At 39.4% G+C, this 23928-nt stretch overlaps 1 protein-coding gene across 1 annotated transcript in view; it reads right to left on the bottom strand.

Annotated features, from left to right (window-relative positions):
• Positions 1 to 23928, bottom strand: part of LOC139743302 (uncharacterized) — a 124104-nt gene that overhangs the window by 7657 nt on the left and 92519 nt on the right. The window contains exons 2-5 of the mRNA XM_071653799.1: positions 11695 to 11883; positions 8018 to 8319; positions 4174 to 4449; positions 3157 to 3241 (exon numbers count right to left, since the gene is read on the bottom strand). Of these exons, the coding sequence (XP_071509900.1) occupies positions 3157 to 3241; positions 4174 to 4449; positions 8018 to 8319; positions 11695 to 11883 (852 nt within the window). The remainder of the gene's footprint in view (positions 1 to 3156; positions 3242 to 4173; positions 4450 to 8017; positions 8320 to 11694; positions 11884 to 23928) is intronic.

Here is a 23928-nt window from a genome sequence, read left to right as displayed (position 1 = left end):
GACAACTGTTACAGATTTTGAAAGCTACATGTAGTTGTGCCTAACCCAACCTAGAGCCTACTCAAGAGGTCATCACATCATGGACTGTTCCTACTGCCGGAGAAAGCAAAGCAAAGCAAAACAAACACACCAACAAAAATAGGGGGAAAAGGAGATATATAGGGCCTACACTCTCGCAGAAGGAAATGACTACTAAAAATTTACTGACATGATTATAAGAATATAGAACATCACCCTAGGAGACCAGTTTTGTATTGTTATAATTACAGCAGATAAGTGATAATTACAGCAGAATTCCTACGAAGTAATAGTAGCAGTAGCAGTAGTAGTAGTACAACTAGTAGTAAGTTACTACTACTACTACTACCACTACAACTACTACTGCTACCACTATCACTCCTACATACTACTCTTATCCCTACTACTACTACTACTACTTCTTTTACCTAATATCATTGTAATTACAAATAGTAGGGCCTACTGGTAAAACTTTTGCAATTATTTCTATTACTCAAATCCTCATCACTCATCTGACAATCTCTGAGATACATAATGAAAATAATTCAGCATTGCATAGATCTGACATGGTAGCATTATGTCATATCAAGTGGAGAGGGTTGCTTTTAATGTTTATAACACATCCCAGACAGGATGCTATCTATAACCTTCTCAGTCTTATAGAATCATTAAAAGATTCCGGTATGGAATGGCATGTCCCCTCCCCCTCCCATCTTCTTCCCCTACCCCTCCCCCTCCTCGCCCCCTCCACATCCCCATCAAACTCTGTCCTATATATTAAAGTCTGTGTGACCTCCCACTTGTTATGTGCAGCTTTCTGCTCCTTCTTAAGGCCCCACTGAACGTGCCACCTGTTATCATCGCAAACATTGTATGCATTCTGAAGAGGAACATACACCTCTTCTGCGCTGAACTGTCGCACATTTACAATGAATGATGACTCATGTGAAGCGAAGACATACCACTTGAACACAGAGGATTTTCTAGTCACGTCACATGTGCAAGCTAAGCCAGCAAGACTAGTCTTGTTTTCCGTACCCAATCTCTACCTCCTGTCAACTCCTTTCTTTTTGGAGCAGAACAACCATGAACAATTCAAAATGATCCCAGCGTGTCGCCTTACTTGGAAATCTCCACAGTGGACGGTCAGAGTACACAACCAGAAAAGGAAATATGAACTGACCACATTTCCTTCCTGCATGATTGTTAGGGATATGTGGTAAAGACAACATTCTGCTCATACGATGGACACACACACAAATCCCCCTTCTGATATTCACTCAAATCTGGCATGTTTTGACATGGACTTTCAGATCCGGGTTACTGTGTAGAGATCAAAACAACCTCTGTCACAAGACTGCATGACATATGATATCTAGGAATTTGGGGTGTAAATCACTGGTTGCTGTTTTTTTTTTTCAATGAATAGATAGGGACTGTTAGACAAGACCACTACATGAGATATGCTTGAAGATAGTTTGTAAATACACTGAAGTTCAATGTGTAGCCATGTACTGTGAATAAAGATGGAAGACTTTTGCATTATTTGGTGGCAAAATGCACCTCTACACAAACCACAGTGACAGTTCTCAGTGCACTGCTAATGTCCTTGGGCTGCTGAGAGAGATGACTTCAAAAAATCTAGATGTACAGTTGTAAAATAAGTCTCCTTGAATAATTAGACAGTAACCTCTATGAGACACATTAACATTTTCTTGTGTCTTTCTCATTTATGAAAAGGACAATGCAATTTCCCAGTTACTACAAATTGCATCAAGAAGTTAAAGAGCTGCTCTGAGAAGTTTTCAAATGCATTATTTTCTTTATTTTGTATTCCATTAATTCGTTTTAATTGTTTCATTTGAATGAATAGTGATAATTGAAACAAAATTTGACTTGAATTGAAAGTGACTTGAAGTTAAAGAGTTACTCTGAGAGAAGTTACAGAGTTACTTAAAGAAGTTAAAGAGTTTACTTAAAGAAGTTAAAGAATTACTCTGAAAAGTTAAGGAGCATAAACTCTAAGAGGTTATAGAGTTAAACACTGAGAACTTAAAGAGTTACTCTGAAAAGTTAGAGTTAAAATTAGAAGTAACAGAGTTACACTGAGAAGTTGAAGAGTTACCCTGAACAGTTAAAGGCACTATTAGGGAACAGAATGAGTTTCATTGATTCATGCTATCAAGCACTTGCTGCGATTTGCGTCAAAGAACAACGGTTGGAGTGACAGAGCAGAGCGAGGTCATCGTGACCACGACAGACGCGCTCTCATACGTCAGTCTCTGAAAGTCACACCGAACAGGGGCGCGAAAAATTGCTGACTTTTTTGCGAACTGATTGTTTCCCCCTCCTCAATTGGCCGCATCCACTTGGATGGGCGTACCATGGATTGCCAGAGCATTGATGAATCATCGCGTACTGGTGGCACGGATCGGAAAGGGGTGAACGGCTACAATCACAAAGCATTGTGTGAGGTTCTTCAGTCTGTAATTTAAACTGTCATGCTTCAGTGTAATTTACTGCAAAAATAGAAACTCTCTAGTGACAGATAAGATCGCACCTCTTTCAATTCGTAAGTTCATACACTGAATAGTGTTTCCGATTTACAACATGCGCATTATTCTCCTGGCTGGAAAATAATTTTTCAAAGTTTACATTTTACATTGATGCTGCTCAAATTTCACAAGTGGAATAATCAGATCGCGTTGTGTGCCCTTCTGCGGGGCACACAATGCAAATAAAAACTACAAGCTATTTGACTGCTGTGTGCAGTACGCAGGGATGAATGGTTTCTCTTGAATCCAAATGACAAGGTCTGGGTGTGACAGACTGATAGACGACCAGAAATCTTAATGCTCCAATCAAACATAGGGCCAGTTGTCTTCAAGAAAACCCCATCTCTGAATACTAATATCAATGAGCAATCACTCTATGGTACAGTACATCCTATAAAATATCTACCAGAATCTGTGTGTGTGATCTTACTTTGTTATTTCATTCTTTTAAAAGACGAATAAAGATAAGAAGTCAATTTTGACACTGTTCCAAGGCTTTTGTATAATATTGCTTGTGTGTGTAAGTGTGTGACTGTGACTGTGTGCGTTTGTGTCTTTCATTCTGCCTATGGAATGAACTTACCGAGTAACTGGACCAAGTTTGGATGCTTGATGTTCTTCATGACGGATGCTTCCCGCAGAAATTCATCTACTCTCATGTTCTCTTCCTGCCAAACAAAGCACACATACAAAAATAATCATAGTAATGCGCAAAATATTATCCTCACTGATACTGATGGACAGGTCATTGAATACTGTTTGCACTGTGATCTATACGAAACTAAGTGGATTCATGGACACAAGAAACAGGAGCACAATAAACATATTTAGCTACAACCAGATACTGTCATTACAATTGTATCTCTCAATGGTCTCTGCACTATGATACGCACGCTATTCATAGTTTGTATTCCCTTACTTTCACTCTTATTCAATTCACTTGTCGGCTAGCTGAGAGAAAATGGGCAATAAAAGAAGAAGCAGCGCAGGCATATAAGCTGGGAGGACAGCCCATCAAAAAGAAGTGGGCTACTTTAGAGCTTAATATAATGACTATAAGTTGAATATATCTTTATACACCCATTTTCTGTCTGTGTCCATTTTTAACTGTGAAGCTGAATTTGAAACTTTTCATTCTATTTGCAACTTCAAATATGCAAATTCCACAAAATTTCATTTTTCAATGAAAAGTAGATATTCCCTGGAATTGTTACTGACATATGTCAAGTGTAATATTATTTCCCAAGCCTTCAGAAAGAGGCAAGTCAAGTATACTTTTTAATGCCAGAAAAGTGAAAATATGTTGAATTTTCTTTTTATTTTCTTTGTATTTTCTTTATATCATTCTAAGCATGTGGCAACACAAACTGCAGTTGTCTTCTCATCCAGTGATGGCAACACAGAAACTTAACCAAGCTCTACCCCTAGTCTCTGGATGGACAATTGCTTTTTAATAGGACCGGTCAGTTGGCCACAAGGACAAAAAGTGCATAGTCCAGAATGACAACCAGATAAAGACTACATCTTGTTCATATTTTCTTTTAAAACTTATGAGCACAGTCTCCTGTCCTGGCTCCTGTCTTTTTTTTTTCCTCCTCACCCTGAGTGTCTTGACGGCTACGATCTTGTTGTGCTTCTTCCACACGGCCTCGTAGACCTCCCCGTACTGGCCGCCGCCCAGCTTGTTCTTCATCGAGATGTCCGTGCGCTCGATCTCCCACTCGTCCGGCAGGGGCGAGACGCCGTAGATGATGGGCTTGTGCATCTTGGCGGCGGGGTAGCGCAGGGTGGTGATCAGGCCGTCCGCGTCTCGGCAGTGGTGGTGGACCAGCTCTGCCATCGTGTTGAAGCGGCTCTCCGCCGTCACCCAGAACTGCTGACGGGGGAAAACGTAGAGGGACTTTCCTAAGGGCCTTGTAATGTAAATCTTGTTAAGCACATTGTCCAAGGTCTGTTTGGAATGGTTCACTACATAGAATACAACTGATATATAAATAAAAATATGTTACAATGTTCAATTATGTAGATATATCACAAAATCAAATAGAATGCATGATTAATTTATGACAAGAACTCATTCACCCTAAAAGACATTTCAAGTACACTTTTCCGGAACTGCAGACAGTCTTTTTATTTTAACACAAAATATGAGCTCTAACTATAACTTTGGTTATTCCACTGATTTTCATCTAAGCACTGCAAAACTTATTTTGGTGTTCTTGGAAACTTTACTTCAAATCTTTGGCAGTGTCATGACATGGTTCTAATTGTTCATTTTTTTCAAACCAACGACTTACCATGCAGCATAGTCTTTCTGAAACTGCTTACTCACTGTTAACCTACCACCTATTATTAGGCTTCTAACAACATATGGGGCTATCACGGGCCAAATCTTTTTGTCCATAAATTTCTCATAATTTTACTATAAATAGCTCTATTCCACAACATCTGAATGACAGGCATAATTAAGTCTGTTCTGACTGTCTTTGTGCTTTACTTTACTAAACTCGTTGCATGCAGATATTCGCTAGCTTCACTACAGGATTAGAACGGGATCTCCTCCTTTGCAACATGTAACAGGTTTAGAGGGTATGACACATTCTCCCGATTCACACCTGTTCCACTAGGGGTAATGGGCGGTAGACCACCACCCTCCACGTGTGAGCTTGTCTTTACATGCACCAGTCTACCCCATGTCTCTCCAGTGATCACCTTCACCCGTACAAATTGCCCACATTGTCCATTAAAGTCAGGGATATTTAAAGGACCAATCATGGGAATAATTGTGCGTTATCTGCATCTTAATGGGCAAAAAATGAATTCCAAATCATGGAGATCTCTCTGTTGTCTTTTTCGGACATACAGAGATTTATAGCACAGTTTTCAGGAACCTTCCCTGGTAAAATCAGAAACATTTAACGGCTCTGATACCGAGTGCTCTCAAATTGACTGTACTATGACATTGCATGCCGACACCCCGTCCTCAGTTATGTATCGAGCCCCATCAATGTTTAAACACTAAATGCACATTTTGATATGAATGGTTTCCAGACTGCTTTCAAGGGTCGAATATGACTAATCCTTTCCTCCCTCCCTTTCCATGCTTTCTGTGAGAGTTGATTCCTGAAGCCCACCAATAGCATCTCACATCAATATGTACCACATATAGACATTTACGTCGGTGAATGCATGCTGCTAGGAGATCAAAATTTTCCGGTGTAGGTCAGAGCTCGATGCGGAGAAACCACAAATAGACCGGTGGATACGTCTGAGCTAGAGCTAATCTCAGACTCGGCAGTGTTTCACAGGATTCCTTGTCTACAGGCTAATCCTCTTATGCATGATAATTGCTAGTGGCCAAGGACTATAAAGGCTGTGGATCTGTGCATAATGGCCTAATGACTTTAAAACCCTATTTCACTTTCCTGTGAAAAGCCATTCAATAACCCTACATCCCCGCAAAAGACATGCGACAAACTTGTTTACATGCCGGCTACACAATGGGCCACCTTGCACGCTTGATAATACCAGAGATAGTGACAGACCAATAACATTGTTCAGTCAGAACTCATCAGGGAATGCTGAAGCTACATGGGGACAGGCTAAGAATGCATTGTTAATGAATACACAATGCAAACAGGGGCCCCTCTCACTGCTGTGTAACTGTGTGACTTCCGTTTCAAAGAGAACTGAGCCATAGGCACTATCGTGAGTAGCTGTACGCATAAAGTACTTGAGCAATTGAAGACAAATGCGATAGTTTTAGATTTGGCACTGCATATCAACAAAAACTTGTAGTAACGCTTCAAAAAGAAAAAAAAAAATCTTTGTGTGTTGCTGGCACTCCAAATCTTTAGTGTCTTGTTGTGAGTCATACTCTATCTGCTTCTCCTTAACAAAATCAAAGAAACTGGATGTTTCTCTGTCATACCTTTCAACTTTTCTTTTGACATACAGACTGTACCGGGAACTGTAATAATCCCTTACTGAGTATTGCACTCCTGAATTTGTGGTGAAATGGTGAAATTTTGGTACAAATCACGTCGAATCACAAGAGCAAAGCACCTTTGCTCCTTTCTAGAACACGGCTACACACACAAAAAAAAAATTGAACATGTGTACATGGGCAGGAGGATCTCACATGTTCTCATACGCAGAAATGTGTTGTCCCGACATCAAGACTTATGACATAATATACTTCCCCAAGCCCAATTTTCGTTTTCATAAATTTATACAGTCATGGAAGGTTTCACAACTGACCAGATACATCTGCTTCTCTATGTTTTCATACACCTCGTACACTATAAAATGTGCAGAGATGAGGGCCTGAAATATATCTAAAATGAGGATCGAACTGCTACATGTACTTTGCACACAAAATAAAAGGGTCTATCCATAGAAGGGTCTAAACTTTGATACTATCAGGGACTTTAATTCAGGCTTTTGCCTGGAAACTGGAATCCTCATACTTGTCTTCTTCTTTTTTTTTTCCCTCATGGGATAGAAGATTGTGTGACATATGAAGGTAATATTATCCTACAAGCTACAATATGCACTATTAGAACACCTGTTATAAATGACAGCACTATCTGGTTGTGCATATCAAAATACACCTACACTATACAGGAGATGAAGGCCCTTTTATTCTCTATGAGATGACCGAAAGAAACAGAAACATAAACACTGCAGACCACATCAGACAGTGGGTATGTAATGATGGGGCTGAAGAGGTCGAAAGTACAATCACTCAAAAGTATTGTTGAAACAAAGTTTTGAGTTGCAGTATTACTGTACAGCCTGAATGGAGACTGACAGTCTAAGGACCAATGCACAGGCCCACACTTATGAGAGTTCAGTTCTAGTTCAATGAGAGATCCACTGAGGTAACATTTTGAATAAGCAGGAGCTGGTAGGAGACAGTGTGACTGTGTTGTGAAGTGTTGTGAAAGTTGTCCTGCTGATGTTCACAGCTTCCTCATCTGAGGTACAGGGGATGAAGTGAGCGAGGTATTAATCCAGAACAGTCCCAGGTGCCAGATATTCTGTGCTTTGGTGCTTTATATCATCATTTTACTATTACAAATGTACTATCTTTTTAATGATAAGTGCGTCATAAAGTAGACTAAATTTACTCTTTCATTTCAGCCCTATGTTGTTCATTTACAATTGTTTGTCTGGGTTGCCAAATTTCAAAAATATTCTCTCAATTGTTAAGTCTGTATACGTACACTGATTCTGAAATTGGCAAAATAGTTTGCAAGATAAAAGTTCCTGCATGTATTTCTTTCTCAGATTGGCAACTGGTTGCACAATTTTCACTGATTTTGTGCACATTAAACGAATTCACCCAAATTCCCAAAATAGTAGAGTAGAAATGCAGACTGCATACACGAGCATGTTTGAAGAGCCCAGTTGGTGAGCTGGTTATCGTATCTGGTACAAACCTTTCCATCGCCGCCACTGTTTATCCTGTAGTGGTAGACGCGGCCGTCATAGCGGAGGGATATCGAGAGCTGGCCGGAGCTGCTCTCGCTGTCGCGGACCAGGAAGCTGCCGTCGATGCCGCTACTGAGGAGGTACTCGGCGGCGTTGCGCGAGATGCGGCCATGGTACCAGGAGTGCTTCTCCAGGCTGTTGAAGGGCGTGACGTAGGTGGACGGCACCCAGCCCGTCTTGCCGTTCTTGAGCTTCTTAGCCTCGCACCACTCGCCTCCCATATTGTAGCCAAGAATGCGCACCTGGTCACCTGCCGATAGAGTGGGGTAGAGCATCAGCATCATTAGTCATCACTGATCATGAGTGATGACTGTTTCACCATCATAACCACTCTCCTCCTCCTCCTCCTCCTCATCATCATCATCATAACCTGCTGTCACCATCATTGCCACCAATACTACAGCAACTGCCATCAACATCATCATCATCACCACCACCATCACCACCACCATCATCATCATCGTCATCATCATCATCATCATCATCATCATCATCATCATCTTATCACCATGACAACTGCTGTCATCATCAACAACATCATCACTCTCATCATGATCATCACCAGCATGTTCATCCCCCTTCAATCAAATGTGTGAAAGACGGTATCTTTTCACAGCATGATACACTGTACCTCTGCCGAATCATACCAATTCACCATTACATTGTTCAGGGCCAGTTCAAATGCAAGGGAAGGTTTGCATGGTATGTTTTATACAGAGGCAGATAATAAATGCACATTTGTATTCCATTCACACAACGATGCAAGGCTAGTGTTGCATAAAAGTTGATCAAACTTTCATGGCCACGTAGTCCAATGGTCAGTGGTGAGGTGAGGGACTTCAGATGACCGCACATACACATGTACCTGCTCTTCCAAAGTATCAATTCATGAATAAACTCAGCTGGATACCGGTAACATTAGAACGCTGTTAAATCAAGCTTTCAGAGAGCACATGCTTTCACAAAATCTATGGTTTGTGAACAGAAGAAATTACCTTCGGATAATCAACACTTCTATTGGTCCACATGCAGTATGAATCTATCAAATAAGTATTTAAACCCTGGGATAAAGAATCATTTTAAGGACTGGTAACTTCAGAGAAGATTTATTGTTTTTATTTGCAATGAATTGACCTTTGAGTCAACAGGTATACTGTCAGTGGCCTGCCTTACTTTTTACATCCTGAACAATTGCTCTTCAACTATACACCATTCCTTTAATACCACAAAATAACAGCATCCTCTTCTCCATAAAAATGAAGGTAGAGATAGATTTGTATCTGTTGCCCGCTTCAGTTCTTAAGGACGAGTAACAAATTAATATTTTGTCCTCCTTCACCACTATCTTGATGTTCTGCTCCATCATTTCATAGTTCACTTTTGCTTACAATTCCAGCATCTATGGTACCTATTGAATTTATTGCATAATAAACAATTATTTCTGTTCGATCCAGATGAAGCCTTCTGAATTGATTTCTCTGAACTCCTTGTTGGGCATGTGATAAAGAGATGTTAGAAGGAAGACAAGATTTTTCAGCAGAATGCTTTTAAAATGACAGACAACACGAATGTAATTGCCATGGATACAGTATTTGACATCGATGTGCATGTATAATCAGTCTAAAAACTTTCTCAACTTTCACATAATACACTAGAAACGTGATAAATTTTCCAATGCAAAGAACATACATGTGCACAGTTAGTAATCATCCCTACAGCCTTCCTATTCAAATGGTGCCGAGAATTGTTGGCAATGTATTGGCGATTTTAATCACACAGACAACAAAGTGCGGTGTGAACACCGAGGAGGAAATTGGCCGGTTTCTGTGTGCAGTGGAAAATGAAATCAACAAAGCACTTTCCTGAGGGGACAGGCGGTTTTTTTGTCGCAACGTGAAATGAATTTCGACTTTTTTTCCGTCCCTGCAGTATTTGTGTTGCAATTTGAGCTGTTGACTCAGGCATGTTTACATTGAAAATGCACTAAATATTTGCAGTTTATAGTGCCATTCAAATCCCGAAGGACACATACGTCTGATTTATTGAAATATTCAAGCTGTGAGGCTTTGTCTCACACACACAAAAAAAATGGGGAAAAACAGTGAAAATTGTGTTTGCTATCAAAGTTTGTCTGCATCTCAACGTCCTATGTCTACAATTCCTAGAGTGCATTATAATCTACCCCTCCATTGGTGAGGAATATTGGCATTCCTTGTCATGTGTTTATAGCATTGTTGTAAATGGTGACATACTATAAACAGTTGTACATAGTAGCATTAAAACACACCTACTTGTGTAGAAAGAAAACAAAATATAATATCAACGTAGAATCTGGTGTAATGAAGACCATATAATTACAGTGCCTGGCCAGAAATATTTGTCAAAATGTTCTACTTTAAATTGGCCATCAAGCAATATCAAGGAAATACACTGCAAAATTCTATCAAAATTGCCCAAATAGCAGTAGCATTCAAATGAAAGGAGTTTCACTGTTTCATAGTCACATGGTCAGATGAGCTATGACATCATCATCCCCAAGCCTGCCATAGACTTACCTATCTTATTCTGCAAGTGCAACACTTTTAAATTTTAACATGAAATTGCTCTTGAAGTTCAATGGCTTCATGACATTTTAAATGGGAATTAACCCCAAATATTCAGTGTAGGTCCCCCATATGTAATGTGGATATTTCATGGATGCAAAACTAGAAGAGATCAGTAGATTTGGGTTGCAACAATTTGTCATGTTACACTAGTGGAATAATATAAAGAAAATATAAAGAGAACTTCGCACATTTGTTTTTGTTTTTTTTAAAGAAAAGCAGGCATTCTCTCAACTCAAACATCATTCCCCCTGCCTTTGGAAGGAGGCAAGACAAGTGCTCTTTCACCTCACAAGAAATAGAAAGAAAATACTGTATTAAAAAGCAAGAAATTTTCACAAATTGGAGCAGGTGGCCTTTTTCACGACATGAAATTTTTGCGAATTGCCACTGCCGTTCAGTACATAGAGTATAGAACTTTCATGTGCATTCTTTTATTTTGCTAATCTTGACTCTCGCAAAATTCGCAAAATTAAAATGCACGCGATATTTTCTCATTTTACAGTATAATACACAGAATTCTCTACATATTTTCTCTACATCATTTGGCAACTATGACTTCACAAGCCTTCTTATCCAGCAATAGCTGCACCAAACCTTAATTCATAAACACTCATAAAAATTCATAACTTTTGAACGGATTGTCTGATTTTCCTCAAACTTCACAGATTGTAGGTTCTACTATTGCTGCATTCACTGAATCAACACATATTATTGGAATATTTCCCTCTATACCGGGGAAGGTGGTTGTAGTTCCCGAATCATAAATCAAAAAATTACATAACAGTTAAACTTTTTCTCATTCAACAAGTTTTTACTTTACAATGATTACCCCCAACCTGTTCTGAACATACACACCCACATCACTGTATAAAGTTGTTTTGACTTAGAAACATTCTCTAAAGTTCGATGTAAACCATTAAACGTCTGAATTAATGATTGCTGTGAGGAGTGAAAGAAAAGAAAGAAAGAAAGAAAGAACGAAAAAAAAGAGAATTCAAAAGGAAGGTTTCTGGTCCCACCTTTCCGGACGTTGAGTTGGTTTTCCCCGCTGCCATTGAAGTCGTAGAGCACCACGAAGAGGTCAGGGTCATGTTCGTCTCCGCCACAGACATCCTCCGTGGAATTCCACCCACCGATGTCGGGCGTCTGGGCGTGAGGCGGGGTGCTCGGGAGAGGACGAGATTGGATCGTGTCGGAAGGGAAGTTGTCTGCAGAGAGATTAGAAAACAAGCAAAGGGTGTTACAAGAGTGAGTCATTGACTTCTGAGAAAAAAAAATCCTACATTTCCTTTCACTCAACAAATGGCTGCAAAGTGAAAACAATATGCTGTGTAAAATATGCACACAACTCATAAGTAATACCCTCAAGTGGCGCAGGATTCTTATCAAGGTAAGCCCTTTAAGTAAATACTAGTACCACCTAAATACCAATTGAAGTCATAAATACATGCTAAATGGTAATTAATCATGAAGTCAGCACATGGACAAACAGAGTCGTCACATATGTGACGATTAATATACTGACTTGATGACAGGGCAGTAAAGAAAAGGGCAAAAACTGAAAACATGACTTATTCAAAAGACAAACATTTACAGTGCAGGGCAGAAGTTTGGTCATTATGTAAATGTGCATGCCAGAAGTTCAACATTGAATTTTTTATTTAAAGCAAACATCTGCCATCTGAAGACACAGTAGACATCATGTAATGTTTCTGCCAAGCCTCTGACTGTGCGCGGTCGGTGGCACCACACGTTTTCCTAAAATAGACATTTGAGGTCAAGGAACGCCTTTGCTGAACTCTGGAGGAACCTCTACTATCAGACTCTCGGGCTGATTTTGTGAGTTAAAGTGAGAGAGAGAGAGAGAAAAGTAGAGAGAAGTAACAATGTGATAAAGATATGAGTTAAATAGAGGTAAAGTTGCCTAGGAGTTCTATCTCTCCCTCGCTGTAACAAAACCCCCCTCTTAGCTGTGAAGAGCGTTCTACGAGGGGACAACACGCTGCTACAAATTCACTCAACAGAACAAGCACTCCAGTGACCGTGGCACGAATGCGCATCATGGTATCTGACGGGGAAGACAGCTATCGTATATCACACAAAGAGTTGAATCCGTTTGATGTTTGCACAAACACGCACGCACACACACACACACGCACAAAAATATCCACAGTGTTGACGACGTACAGTTGGAGGTGACAGCGAGATGTTTGGTGACCAGCTCCATCCCTCCTAAGTCATCCGAATCAAACGTCTCCTCCAGAGTTAAGAGCATGTTAAAGAGCCGACAACCAACACGTGCTCCTCGGACGCTCAATGCAATATGCGTGCTTCCGAGAGGAGATGGCTATTAAATATCATAGAAAAAGTAATACCACATCCCCCTCTGTCTAACCTGACCTCCAAGCCCTTTTTAATCAAACTAAGGTCCGGTTTCAAATGGCAGTGGCTCGTTTGTTGACCGGGGCCGACTACAGCAAAAAAACAGAACTAATACAGGGGATGAGGAGAAATCCTGCGCATCGATGAGTATTCCAGACACGGTGAACTGATATCGCATCGCCAGATGTGAAACAACTCTCCAGGCTTTCAAGCTCATTTCAGAGAACGAGGTTTCACGCTGTACTATTCATTAACATCTTAATAGTGATTTCCTTTTGCACTTTCACGGTGGCATTTTTAACAGTCATTTACTCGTTAAGACTGTATACAAACTTTAGCTCCTATACCATGCCTGATCCCAGGACACCACTCTGTTTCAATGCAGCCTTGATCCCAATAATTTGAATGCAATGTGAAGTTGGGGAATATTCCACACTACTTGACTCTCATCAATTTAATTGTACTATGTATGTATTACACATATAACAAGTGTGTTAGCCTGGCACCTGTTTCTACTATACATACATCTTTGAGCAGCATTAAAGTAATTTATAAATAGGCACTAATACAATTGTAGCTACATCACCCCACAATGTGAGGCAGTTTACTTGAGAAAATGTTGACAAGTTTTGCCCTTTGTTACAGCAAATTTACAAGAACTTGATGGCTGTCACTCAGTCGGTTGACATTGTTTTTAGAAAGCATGAATGTATATTCCTGAGCTTGCTACAAACACTTGTACAACTATGTATGTAACAACAAGTGTTGTACATTGTATATATACAGTGTATGCACATGTATGATCAATAATTCTTACAACATTGGCTGTCTGAGCTTATCAGAAAAAATACTAAATTCACATTCTATATACAAATGTATATGGGTCATTCCATGGGGTTGGGTCTTCTCTAGATTTTCATGTTGTGTAGGGAATAAAAGTCATATTCTGAAAAATTTATCAAATAATTGTCCGTGGTTTGCAGTTATTCTTGGAGAGAAATGTGTGAAGAATTATTTGATGAAAAAAAAAACAAGCCTGTGTACAAATGTATTTTGTCTATGACTGTTTTACTAATGATGTCCCATGGTTTTTTGTGGTTTATGTTGTGACATAAATATATGCCATTTTCATGGCAATGTAAAACAGGAATATACAACCTTTCAGCATTATGCCTATCATAATTAAGAGAGGCAAGGTGACTTCTACAAAGACTATAAGGCACATAAACATTTGTAACAAAATAAGAACACCAGAGCATCTTCAAGCAACCTCATACCTATGTTACAAACGATGTCCATGGCAATTTTTGTTGTAACATAGGTATAGCATGGTTTTACATACACTTCCAATCATAATATGATTAGAAACTTTATTTCTATAATGAGATTTATATTTCAGGAGTATTCTTATCCAAAAATTAGCATCAAAATCCTCCAAATAAACGAGAAAATACGGAACATATCACTGTACTTCAGTGCGATGTCCGGCCTCTTTGTGTAACGTAGGTAAGGAAAGACGCGTCTCGCGATAAAAAGAAGAGCTACTAACTTCAGCAATCGTATTCATGTCACTGGCAGTCCTCCCCCAATGGCAGAAAAACTACTCACAGCCAATATACACCTACCTGGACAGCACAAGATCTGTTTTTCTGCCGTTGTCCATGTAACGTAGGTACAGGAGTTTTAATGTTTCTGATGTCAATTGGTAAGCTTTTACGCTATTTTACGAAAATAATAACATTTGTCATATTCTGTAATTCTATTAGAGGAAAAAAAACGACATCTAAACCTCTGAACTGGCCAAAAATACTGTGGACGATGATACTGTAGTCCCACATACTGAGATATTTGTTACAGGTTCATGTTCATAATTTTGATTGCCAAATTTTCCGTCCATGCCGGTCTCTGCAAAAGGAGCATATATTCCTCTCTTAGAAAACCATACAAAAGTATATCAGTGTATCTTCACTGCAATATTAAATTGTTTTACCTCCCGATTATTGTGAATTTTTGGACCCTTTTGTCATTAGGTATCTACCAAGGTAGACGTGCTAGAGTTAGTATTAATCACTATATACTAGTTGGAAAACGTAGATGTCCAGACTGCATCTGAACTAGAGAAATAGAGTTTGCCTTATTTTGCTGGTGATATTGAGGGAACTAGGAGCTGTGAAATTCTTTCTCTTTAACAGATTTACTTGGAAAATGTCAATGTTTTGCTTCCAAGATTTCACTGACTTGTTAGATGCTCTGATGAAGTTGTTAACATTTCACAAGGATTCACCATTTCCATTCCATGTTCACCCACTGTGAAGTCTCAAAGCTAAAATGCCAGTGTCCTATTCAGTTTGGGTGGGTAGTGGGTAGGAAAGGCTTCAATAAAATTATGAACCCCAATCAAAATTGGACTATTATTGCTCTACACTATCATTCAAAAAGAGGGCGACAATTTCGATGGGGGATGAATATAAAATAGGGCCTAGTATTATTTTGGGAGTCTATTAAGGACCATAACCGTAAACGTAACCCTGACCCTAGCCCTAACCTTAGCTAGGACACTGGGGGCAGCGACCTGCCCTTCCTACAGTGTAGCTTGCATCTGAAAACAAGTTTTTAGCATAGAGTATGAAAATGATATTTTCCTATGTTTTACATGCTATATTATTGTTATTAATATTTACATCATTTTAAGCATAACCCATTTTTTTTCTTCAATTTTGGTGGGAGGTACACATGGAACTCTAGCTAATGGGTATGCCAAGAGGTAGAAATGTAAGCAAAATTGTTAAAATTATTTAATTTCATTCATAAACACACAGACACATCAACAGGAATATATAGTCAACCCCGACAAAAATTTTCTTTTAATTTTTTTATTCTATTTCTCTTTACACCTTTTGTTCAGTTTTTTGATGAATCTGCCATGGCTCCTCTTCTACCACCGCTACGTGTTAAACTACATGAAAGAGTGAAAAGGACACATCCACAGCACTCCACAAACAGAGAGGAAGCCGACAAAGCAACACCCAAGAAGAGCGAATGTAACAAACTAGACAAGAAGAAAACTGCACAGAGGGAAAATGGACAGAAGAAAAACAAAAATCGAGGGCTAAATGGACATTGGACAAAAGAGCAGAAATTAATTTCAAACAAAGAACATGGAAAAGACAAGAAGACTTGTATGATTTCTCTTTATTAGTTTTCTTAGTTGACAACTAGTTGATGATGTTGTTAGTGTATATTAGGTCAAATTGTGTAAAGCTTCACTTTCTTCTTCTTCTTCTGATGAAGTCTGCCTTCTTTCATATCAGAGTTACAAAGAATTGAAGTCTGTGTAACATAGGTATTGTTCCACAGGTGTGCAGTAGATATAATTCCAAAGAACTGTTACAATAGTGTTATTTGTGGGAACATACATAAAGTCTGTATGTGTACACTAGGTTTTAACATCTCACACCACAATAAAGGAAATCAGTTGATATGTCGTAGTGTACCTATGTTACAAAGACATACTGTCCGTGTAACATAGGTAGTACACCGTGGGCGAGGCTGTTGTCTGAAAACCCCTGATTATAACAATAAAATCATGTTTTCACTTGAATACCCATACAAATCACTTGCTTCAATTGTGGTGCTTTTAAGAATATTGTCATTGTATCACTCTTGATGAAAAAGTTAAACTTTTGATTGAAATTGTTAATGGTTTGTAGAAAAAAACATGTTAATAAAAGTGGCTTGCAGTTGACATCAGAACATACAATCTTACTAATAATGATCTCATGCGCCTGTTACATAACATGTTGATGTGCTATGGACGAAAAAAACATGGATGTGTTCATTGTTATCATTTCAGAACACAAAATGATGAAGGATGTCAACAAATGAAGTCCGTGTAACATAGGTATTTTGCCATACCTGTTTACCCATGCTGACTGAAAGTATGCGAAGTAATAAACAGATTTCTAGTGGAATATGTTGAAGAATGGGAGTAACAAATCGGGGGAAAAAGGAAATTTCAATTTGCCCAACTTGAATTTTCAACTTGTATGTCACAATTTCAGTCCCAACCCCATGGAATTGCCCATATGCTTACCATTCATTTCATATGCATCATTATAATGTTTACCATAAGTTTCTATAATGAAACAAAATAATCATACTGAGTATCTTAAAAGTGAAACAGGTTCACTTTGATACTGATACTCAAAACAAATCAAATTCGTACATAGATTTCAATTTGACACAGCATATCAATGCATTATACAGTGCCCATAATGTGACTCGCGATGACAGACTGTTTTAATACGTACAGTACATAAGCTATATCGCATTACAAAACTAACAGGCTTATGATGTTCAGCTCCACATCAACACTGTGAAGATTTCCACTGAAAACTTAAATGATGCACAGTATATCTCCTGGTAAGAAGCGAGGTTGCAGATTACACAACAAAGTTGATGAGCGCAAGCGCATATTGTATGCACTGTTGTACGTACTCCAGCAAAAGGGAAAAAAAAAAGAAGAAAAAGAAAAAGAAGGGATATGTATGAGAGTTCCCTCAAGGCTGCTTGCACCTGCATCTTAAACGGATGATATTACAAACACCCACTCTGCACTTGTCAATAAGAACAGCTCGAAAAACTGAAGAGGTCCATTTAGCTGTCGGTTGACAGGTACTGGGGGAGGGGTAGGGTGTCCTTGAACACAACTACTGCTTACACTGGCGGTAATTTGTAGCTACATGAAGCAACTACAGTGCACTTCCGTTATGATACCCACAGTTACAGTACCGTATAAAGAAATTTTGATGTAACAAAAGAAAACTGAAAACTTGGGGCTGTGTGTGTGTTTTTCATACTTCTCAGTGGTCAACGATAATACCCAAATTAGTGAAGCCTTTCATGCTTTGAATTCTTTTGTCAAGAGATAAAGAGATGTTACATGTATCTTGGGAGTTTTTCATGGAGCCTCAGCACAGAATCAGCTAGGAAGACTTGGTAGTTTGGTTCACCCCGAGTGATCGAAAAACAGCATCAAATAGGCACATCACATATGAGGGTCCAGTAGGAAGACCTGGGCATTCCATCTACCTGGGTCCAGAGATGATAATGTGCAGTTATATGACATAAAATCAATGTGTCCTGTCTTAGTAACAAGAAGATGCTGGCAGTCTTGATGGATGATATGAACTTGTTCTGTAATCTGATATTTGTTTTTCTTCAACTGATATTATTACTTTTTTTCTAGCTATGAAGGAAGAAAAAAAGGCAAAACAAACTGCACCATCTATATTGTACAAATGATGTGCCGATATTGCAGATGAAAGAATATTGGCACTTTGAAGATATCGCGAGGAATGTATGAACAAAGGACCCTTGGTGAGTTACAACATTATACATCAGACAAGGCTAAGGTCATAGCTAACCGGCTGTGGTGTGAAGACACAACAGACCATTTTTGCAGCTTATCTGTGAAAGGCCAGGAGCATTTTGCAGGTTGAAACGCTTCAAAAACAAACTCCTCATGCAATGTTTAAACTAAAAAGAAAATAAAAGGATCGAGAATATAAGAAGAGAGAGAGGGAGAGAGAGAGAGAGAGCGGAAGAGAAAGGAGCATTAAGAACTAGCAAATCCACACGATTGTACTTGACAAGCCTCAAGTTAAAATCCACACCAGTAAAGTGTTGCCGCACATGTTAACAGCACTTTGCACACAAATTTGTTGGGGGTATATTCAGCAGGGTGGCGGCAGTTTATGGAAAGAGAAAGAAAGGGACAGAGAGAGAGGGAAAAAAAAGAGAGAGCTTAGGAGCTGACAAAAGATGTTTGCCGACTTCGGAAGGCTCCTCTTGTGCCATTGCGGTGGCAAAACTCAGTGCGGCTGGCGGCAGATTAGAAGACCCTCCAAACACCTTAGCAGCGCTTTGCAGTCCGTCTGGAGCCTCAGAGAGGGCAGGGGGGAGGGGGAGGAAGGGGGGGGGGAGGGGTGGATGAATAGGTAAAGATGAGATACATCACTAGGACCACATGGAGTTCACAATTTGCCTTCAAAAGATGGATCAATTTGAAATAGTATATGCACGGTCCTCTGATGATTGTGAAGCTAAACGCCCATACACACACTGAAAAAGTGCTGCCCACCTTGCATTCTGGTTCACTATGTACACACACACACAAAAAGAAGACAAAACAAAAAACAACTAAACAAACAAATGATACTAAACTCATAATCCAAGTCACAATGGTTCAGAAAGAAATATCACAACCCAAATCGCACCAATTCAAGCAAGACCAAACTGTGCATACTATGCAAGTCTTGGAGTTCAGCCTGCCTTTGATCCAACCGTTCCCCATGGGCCTTGCTTTATGGGATATCATAAAAATGCAAAGACTTTGCACATCCTTTTCATACACAATTTGCATCGCAAATAAACATGACTATTCTAAAAAGTGTACGCCTAACTACATTGTATTTTGGAAATGTCATACTTTTGGTAGAGCACGGATCGCGATTTGAATCATAAATTAGTTATTGGAGATGAAAAGGAGGTACTAAGCAGAACATCTCAAAGCAAAAGTTACTGTCATGGGGAACGGCTGGACTTCCAAGTTAGGTCATCCAGGATAAAACATAAAACTCTCACACATCATTGCATGAGGTGACAAAAGGGGGTGGGGAGAGGGCCTGATTTTGACAGAAATAATTTGCATGTGAATGTTAAAACTAGCGAAAGTAAAAGGAGGGAGTTATAATGGCCCCTATGGTAACAATTATCAGAGGTAATCAGCACCGACAATTACAACTCTGAAGGCCAAGGGTGGCACTTGTGGGCAAGTTTCCATCCCGCCTCGTTGCCTGTGGGGCAGAAAGCATCTCCTTTGACTGTATGTAATGAATACCACCGCAAGACTTGGCTACGAAACAAACACACACACAACAGGAACCCCCAAAAATCCCTTCTCCTTTTTCCAGCATTTTCTTCATTGCATATTCAGTGGTGCTGATATGAATCTTGTGCAAATTGTTTTAAAGGCAGTATAAGCCCTCTTTGGTCAAGCATGCATTAGTGACATATGGTATGTTCTACAAAGCACAAGAATGGTCATGAAATGTCGGCTGAAATGGCGTAAAAACAAATGCATTGTGATAGTCGATTCACCGGGCACCGCATATAAGATCTCCGATACTCCACAGCAGAGAGTGACTGATCTGATCTACGTGCAACGCACTCGACGATGCTTTTTACGTCTCGGAGAACTGACGACGATCAAATCTGAGGCATGCTTTAAACCGTGACATCCTCGGAGGGAAGCTGAGCTGGAATTTGACACATGTCATCTGATGCCAGAGTGCACTCTTCAGATGAGGTTTGGTGGAAATAAGGGGTAGGATGATGATAAGAGGGTGGATAGTTAACCCTCAGAGAACCACCATCGTAAATTCTATCAACACTGAATATGTCCACATGTAATCATGAGACTGAAAGAGCTATTCCCCAACCCTTCGTGCAGTAATGGACTGGCCTGAAAGGAGAGCCAGTTCGGGATGAAAAATGATCCCGAAAAATTGATTAGATTTCATCAAATTGCCCTTAGTTGTTTCTAGAGTTTATCCATTAAAATGGTTTTAAAAAAAAGATAATTTCTCTGCCCCTTTTACCATCATGATAAGACTGACAAGAGCTTGTTGAGAATTACTCCTTATATAAACCGAGCGCTAACACTTCAAATGACCTTCAATTCCTGAATTTTGAAAAGATAAGAAATCAGCGGTTAAACACAAGATGCCAGTGTCTTTTCAGATATATTCTCATATTTCACGTTATTAAATTACTGCCACACCCCTAAATTCATATATTCAGAAATGCTGACATCTGGCATGTTATAATCTTTCACTTAACAGTATTTCATGAAGCAGCTTTTGCATGTAGGCCCTACATATTTTTTTTATTACAATTGTACTGGTGGATAACAGCTTTCAATATTAAAGAGTTTAGTCATAGAATTGGATTATTCCTCAATCCCTAAATGGTAATTTCATCTCATTGCTCCATAATTCTTGCCTTATTTTCTCAAGGTCATGTAGCATCTTTTTATCTCATTATTCTCTTTTCACGTGGTGACTCGTAACGAATCTGTAGAGTGAGATTGTATACATAATATGTTTATTTACAGCCAATGATAAGACAAAACACAAAAAAACAAAAAAAAACAAACAAACAAGGTACAAATCCATAGCTGATAGTTTTTGTTTTTCTTATACTGTAGAGGTCTTAATGTCAGCCTAACAAAATTCAGGAACACAAATATTTCTATCACAAATTATATCTGCGGGAAATGATTGAAATGATTGGGCCATGAAGGTGCCAGGCGCATCATCAGCTCATCCAAGAAGATGTCGCCATGCCAGGCAAAGCCTTGCAAGCCGGCTTGCCTGGAGTGTTTCCATAGAGAATCTGCGAGGCGTCATCGTGCCTGTCACGATGGCTCTCTCCGCCGGATCGCACCGAGTTTTAACATGTTACGCACGCTTCACATGCGAACCCCCCCGAGGCTGGACGACCCAAATGAATTCATCTGACTCACAGCGGACATCTCAAGCTACTCTCTCTCCTCCATCAATCCTTTATCCTTCTCTCTATCCCTTCTCCATCTCTTTTTCCTCCATCTCAGTTCTTGTGTTCTCACCAAACAGAACCTTGGCTTCCAACTACACTGTTTCCCCTCATCATATGATCATGGCAGACTTTGACAAATGGTAATGGCATACAAAAGAAACATTGCTTGAAGGGAAAATCAATGTTACTATACATTCATTGCCGTAATCTTGGATTGCATTGACCTTCCCCAGTTTGTGACATAGTGATACCTCTGCAGTCATGGTTATGGCAAGCCATATGTCCCATAAACCGAAAAACACCTGTTTATCACCTGAGAATATTAGTTTCTAGGCAATAAACTAGTTTATCTGTTGATAAATCAATTTAAAAAAAAAATTAATGGGACATTTTGCTTACCGTACATGGTGAGAGCAAGGCTTTACACAATAGAAGGGAAATCCTCCTGCCCTTAATTCAAGATTGGAAGGCCTACATAAAATTAAGGCAGATGAATACTGGCAATACTGATTTCACATTCACTAATGTAATAATTGATCAGGTTATTTTGATGCTCTATCAAATCCATCAGTAGAAAAAAGAGGAAGCAAATGAGAGATGGGCGGGGTCACGAAGGCAACCATCACACAGAGAAAAGTCTGAAGTGGAAACCTTTCAAAATGTTCACCCCTATCAACATTCAAGCCCACTTGAGCAACAGACACTGAAGTTCTTTACCACTCAAGCCCTCTCCCCCTCCTCCCAAAAAAATGTATAAATATACCCAACAACGAAACAAAAAAGAGAGGACATATATGATGAATGTCTCCCGCAGTCGGCTGCGACACTTTGAGTATGCCTTCCTCCAGACACTGGTTTCGATTCTGCCCAATATCAATCTACACCGTGGAGCCAAGAGAGGAAAATTGACAACACTCCGGTGCCCCACGAGTGGCCCTGATGAATGCCGAGTCCTCTTCCAAGTTGAATGACACAGTTCATCTGGCTGCCACTGGCTGCCACCGACACCCTCTCTACTCGCGGTTTCCACATGGTATGGGCACAGCCCGGTATGTGAACTTGACTGGAAGTACCCGGGCCAGTAATCATCTTGTCGTCAATGTCACATGAAAATACGATCCATCATGATCCAATATGCTGAAAGACACTGTGCCTTTTAAAAGAGTTCATCTTTTTATGGAGTATTGTGGAGGTAGAGAGAGAAAGAAGCAGGTTTTAACTGTCAGTAGTACTTGCATAGGCACTATGTTGCATCAGAAGAAGCCCACGGCATTTAACCTACTATAAAGTTCTAGGATAATTTACTACAGTGATATCACTTACTTGGCAACTTTAAATTGCCCTCCACATTTTATATGGGAGCAAAACCTTCATCAATGTTACATTGAGAGTTACCTATTAAACTTTAATATAGAACTTAAGTTTCAAGACATAAATTTCAGCTTCCACTGCATAGTGTGAAAAGTTGCCATCTCCAGAGAATATCACAGGTGTCACCAAATTCAGCCATTGTTAAGTGGCAAAGAATGAACATACACACACAAACATGCACAGAGTCTACAACATTTGTACACTCCAGCCAGAAAAACTACCCAGCAGCTGCTGTAATAATGGTAGCCTAAATCACATTTCTTCCTGCCTGTGCTCTTGCCAACATTGTCTACAGACAAGGGCTTTTTAAAGGCACAGTGTATCAATGTTTCCAGATTGTTAAATCATCTAGGCTGCATTGTCCTAAACATGCTGCCTATCAAAAAAGAAAAAGGCAAGGTTGCAAAAAAAGAAAGAAAGAAAAAGAAAAAAAAAATGTTAAATGCTTCTTCGTGTGACCAGCATAGTAGAATTAGGGCAAACCAGTCTGTAAACCGTCCTGTTAGAATAGCATGGTGACATTCGTTCATAGCTCTCTTTAAATGGTGACAGCAATATTCTGGTAACTTACGTAAGCCAGACTTTTCTGGTAATGCATTTGTACATCCTTATACACTGTATAGTAGGAAAAATTAGCAAGTTTTAAATTTGAGCTATTAGAACAATGTTAACAACTCTCAATCATGGGAATACCATAGAGTCAAAAGCCTGACCTGGCTAGGATAAAATCAAGAATCTTTTGACTACAGACTTTACTCTATACTAATTTTTGTTCACTAATTTCATCGAATCATTTCACATGTAGGCCTATATGGTAGGAGGTGCTTTTTTTGTTTTCACACATTCAACCAATTCTGCTCAGATGCACTAAAGGATCGTAA

The sequence above is a fragment of the Diadema antillarum genome, unplaced genomic scaffold (assembly GCF_040938485.1).
Source record: "Diadema antillarum isolate AM-2024a unplaced genomic scaffold, OU_Dant_1.0 scf00000033, whole genome shotgun sequence".
Classification (NCBI taxonomy): Eukaryota; Metazoa; Echinodermata; class Echinoidea; order Diadematoida; family Diadematidae; genus Diadema; species Diadema antillarum.
This window is presented reverse-complemented; position numbering and strand designations above follow the sequence as displayed.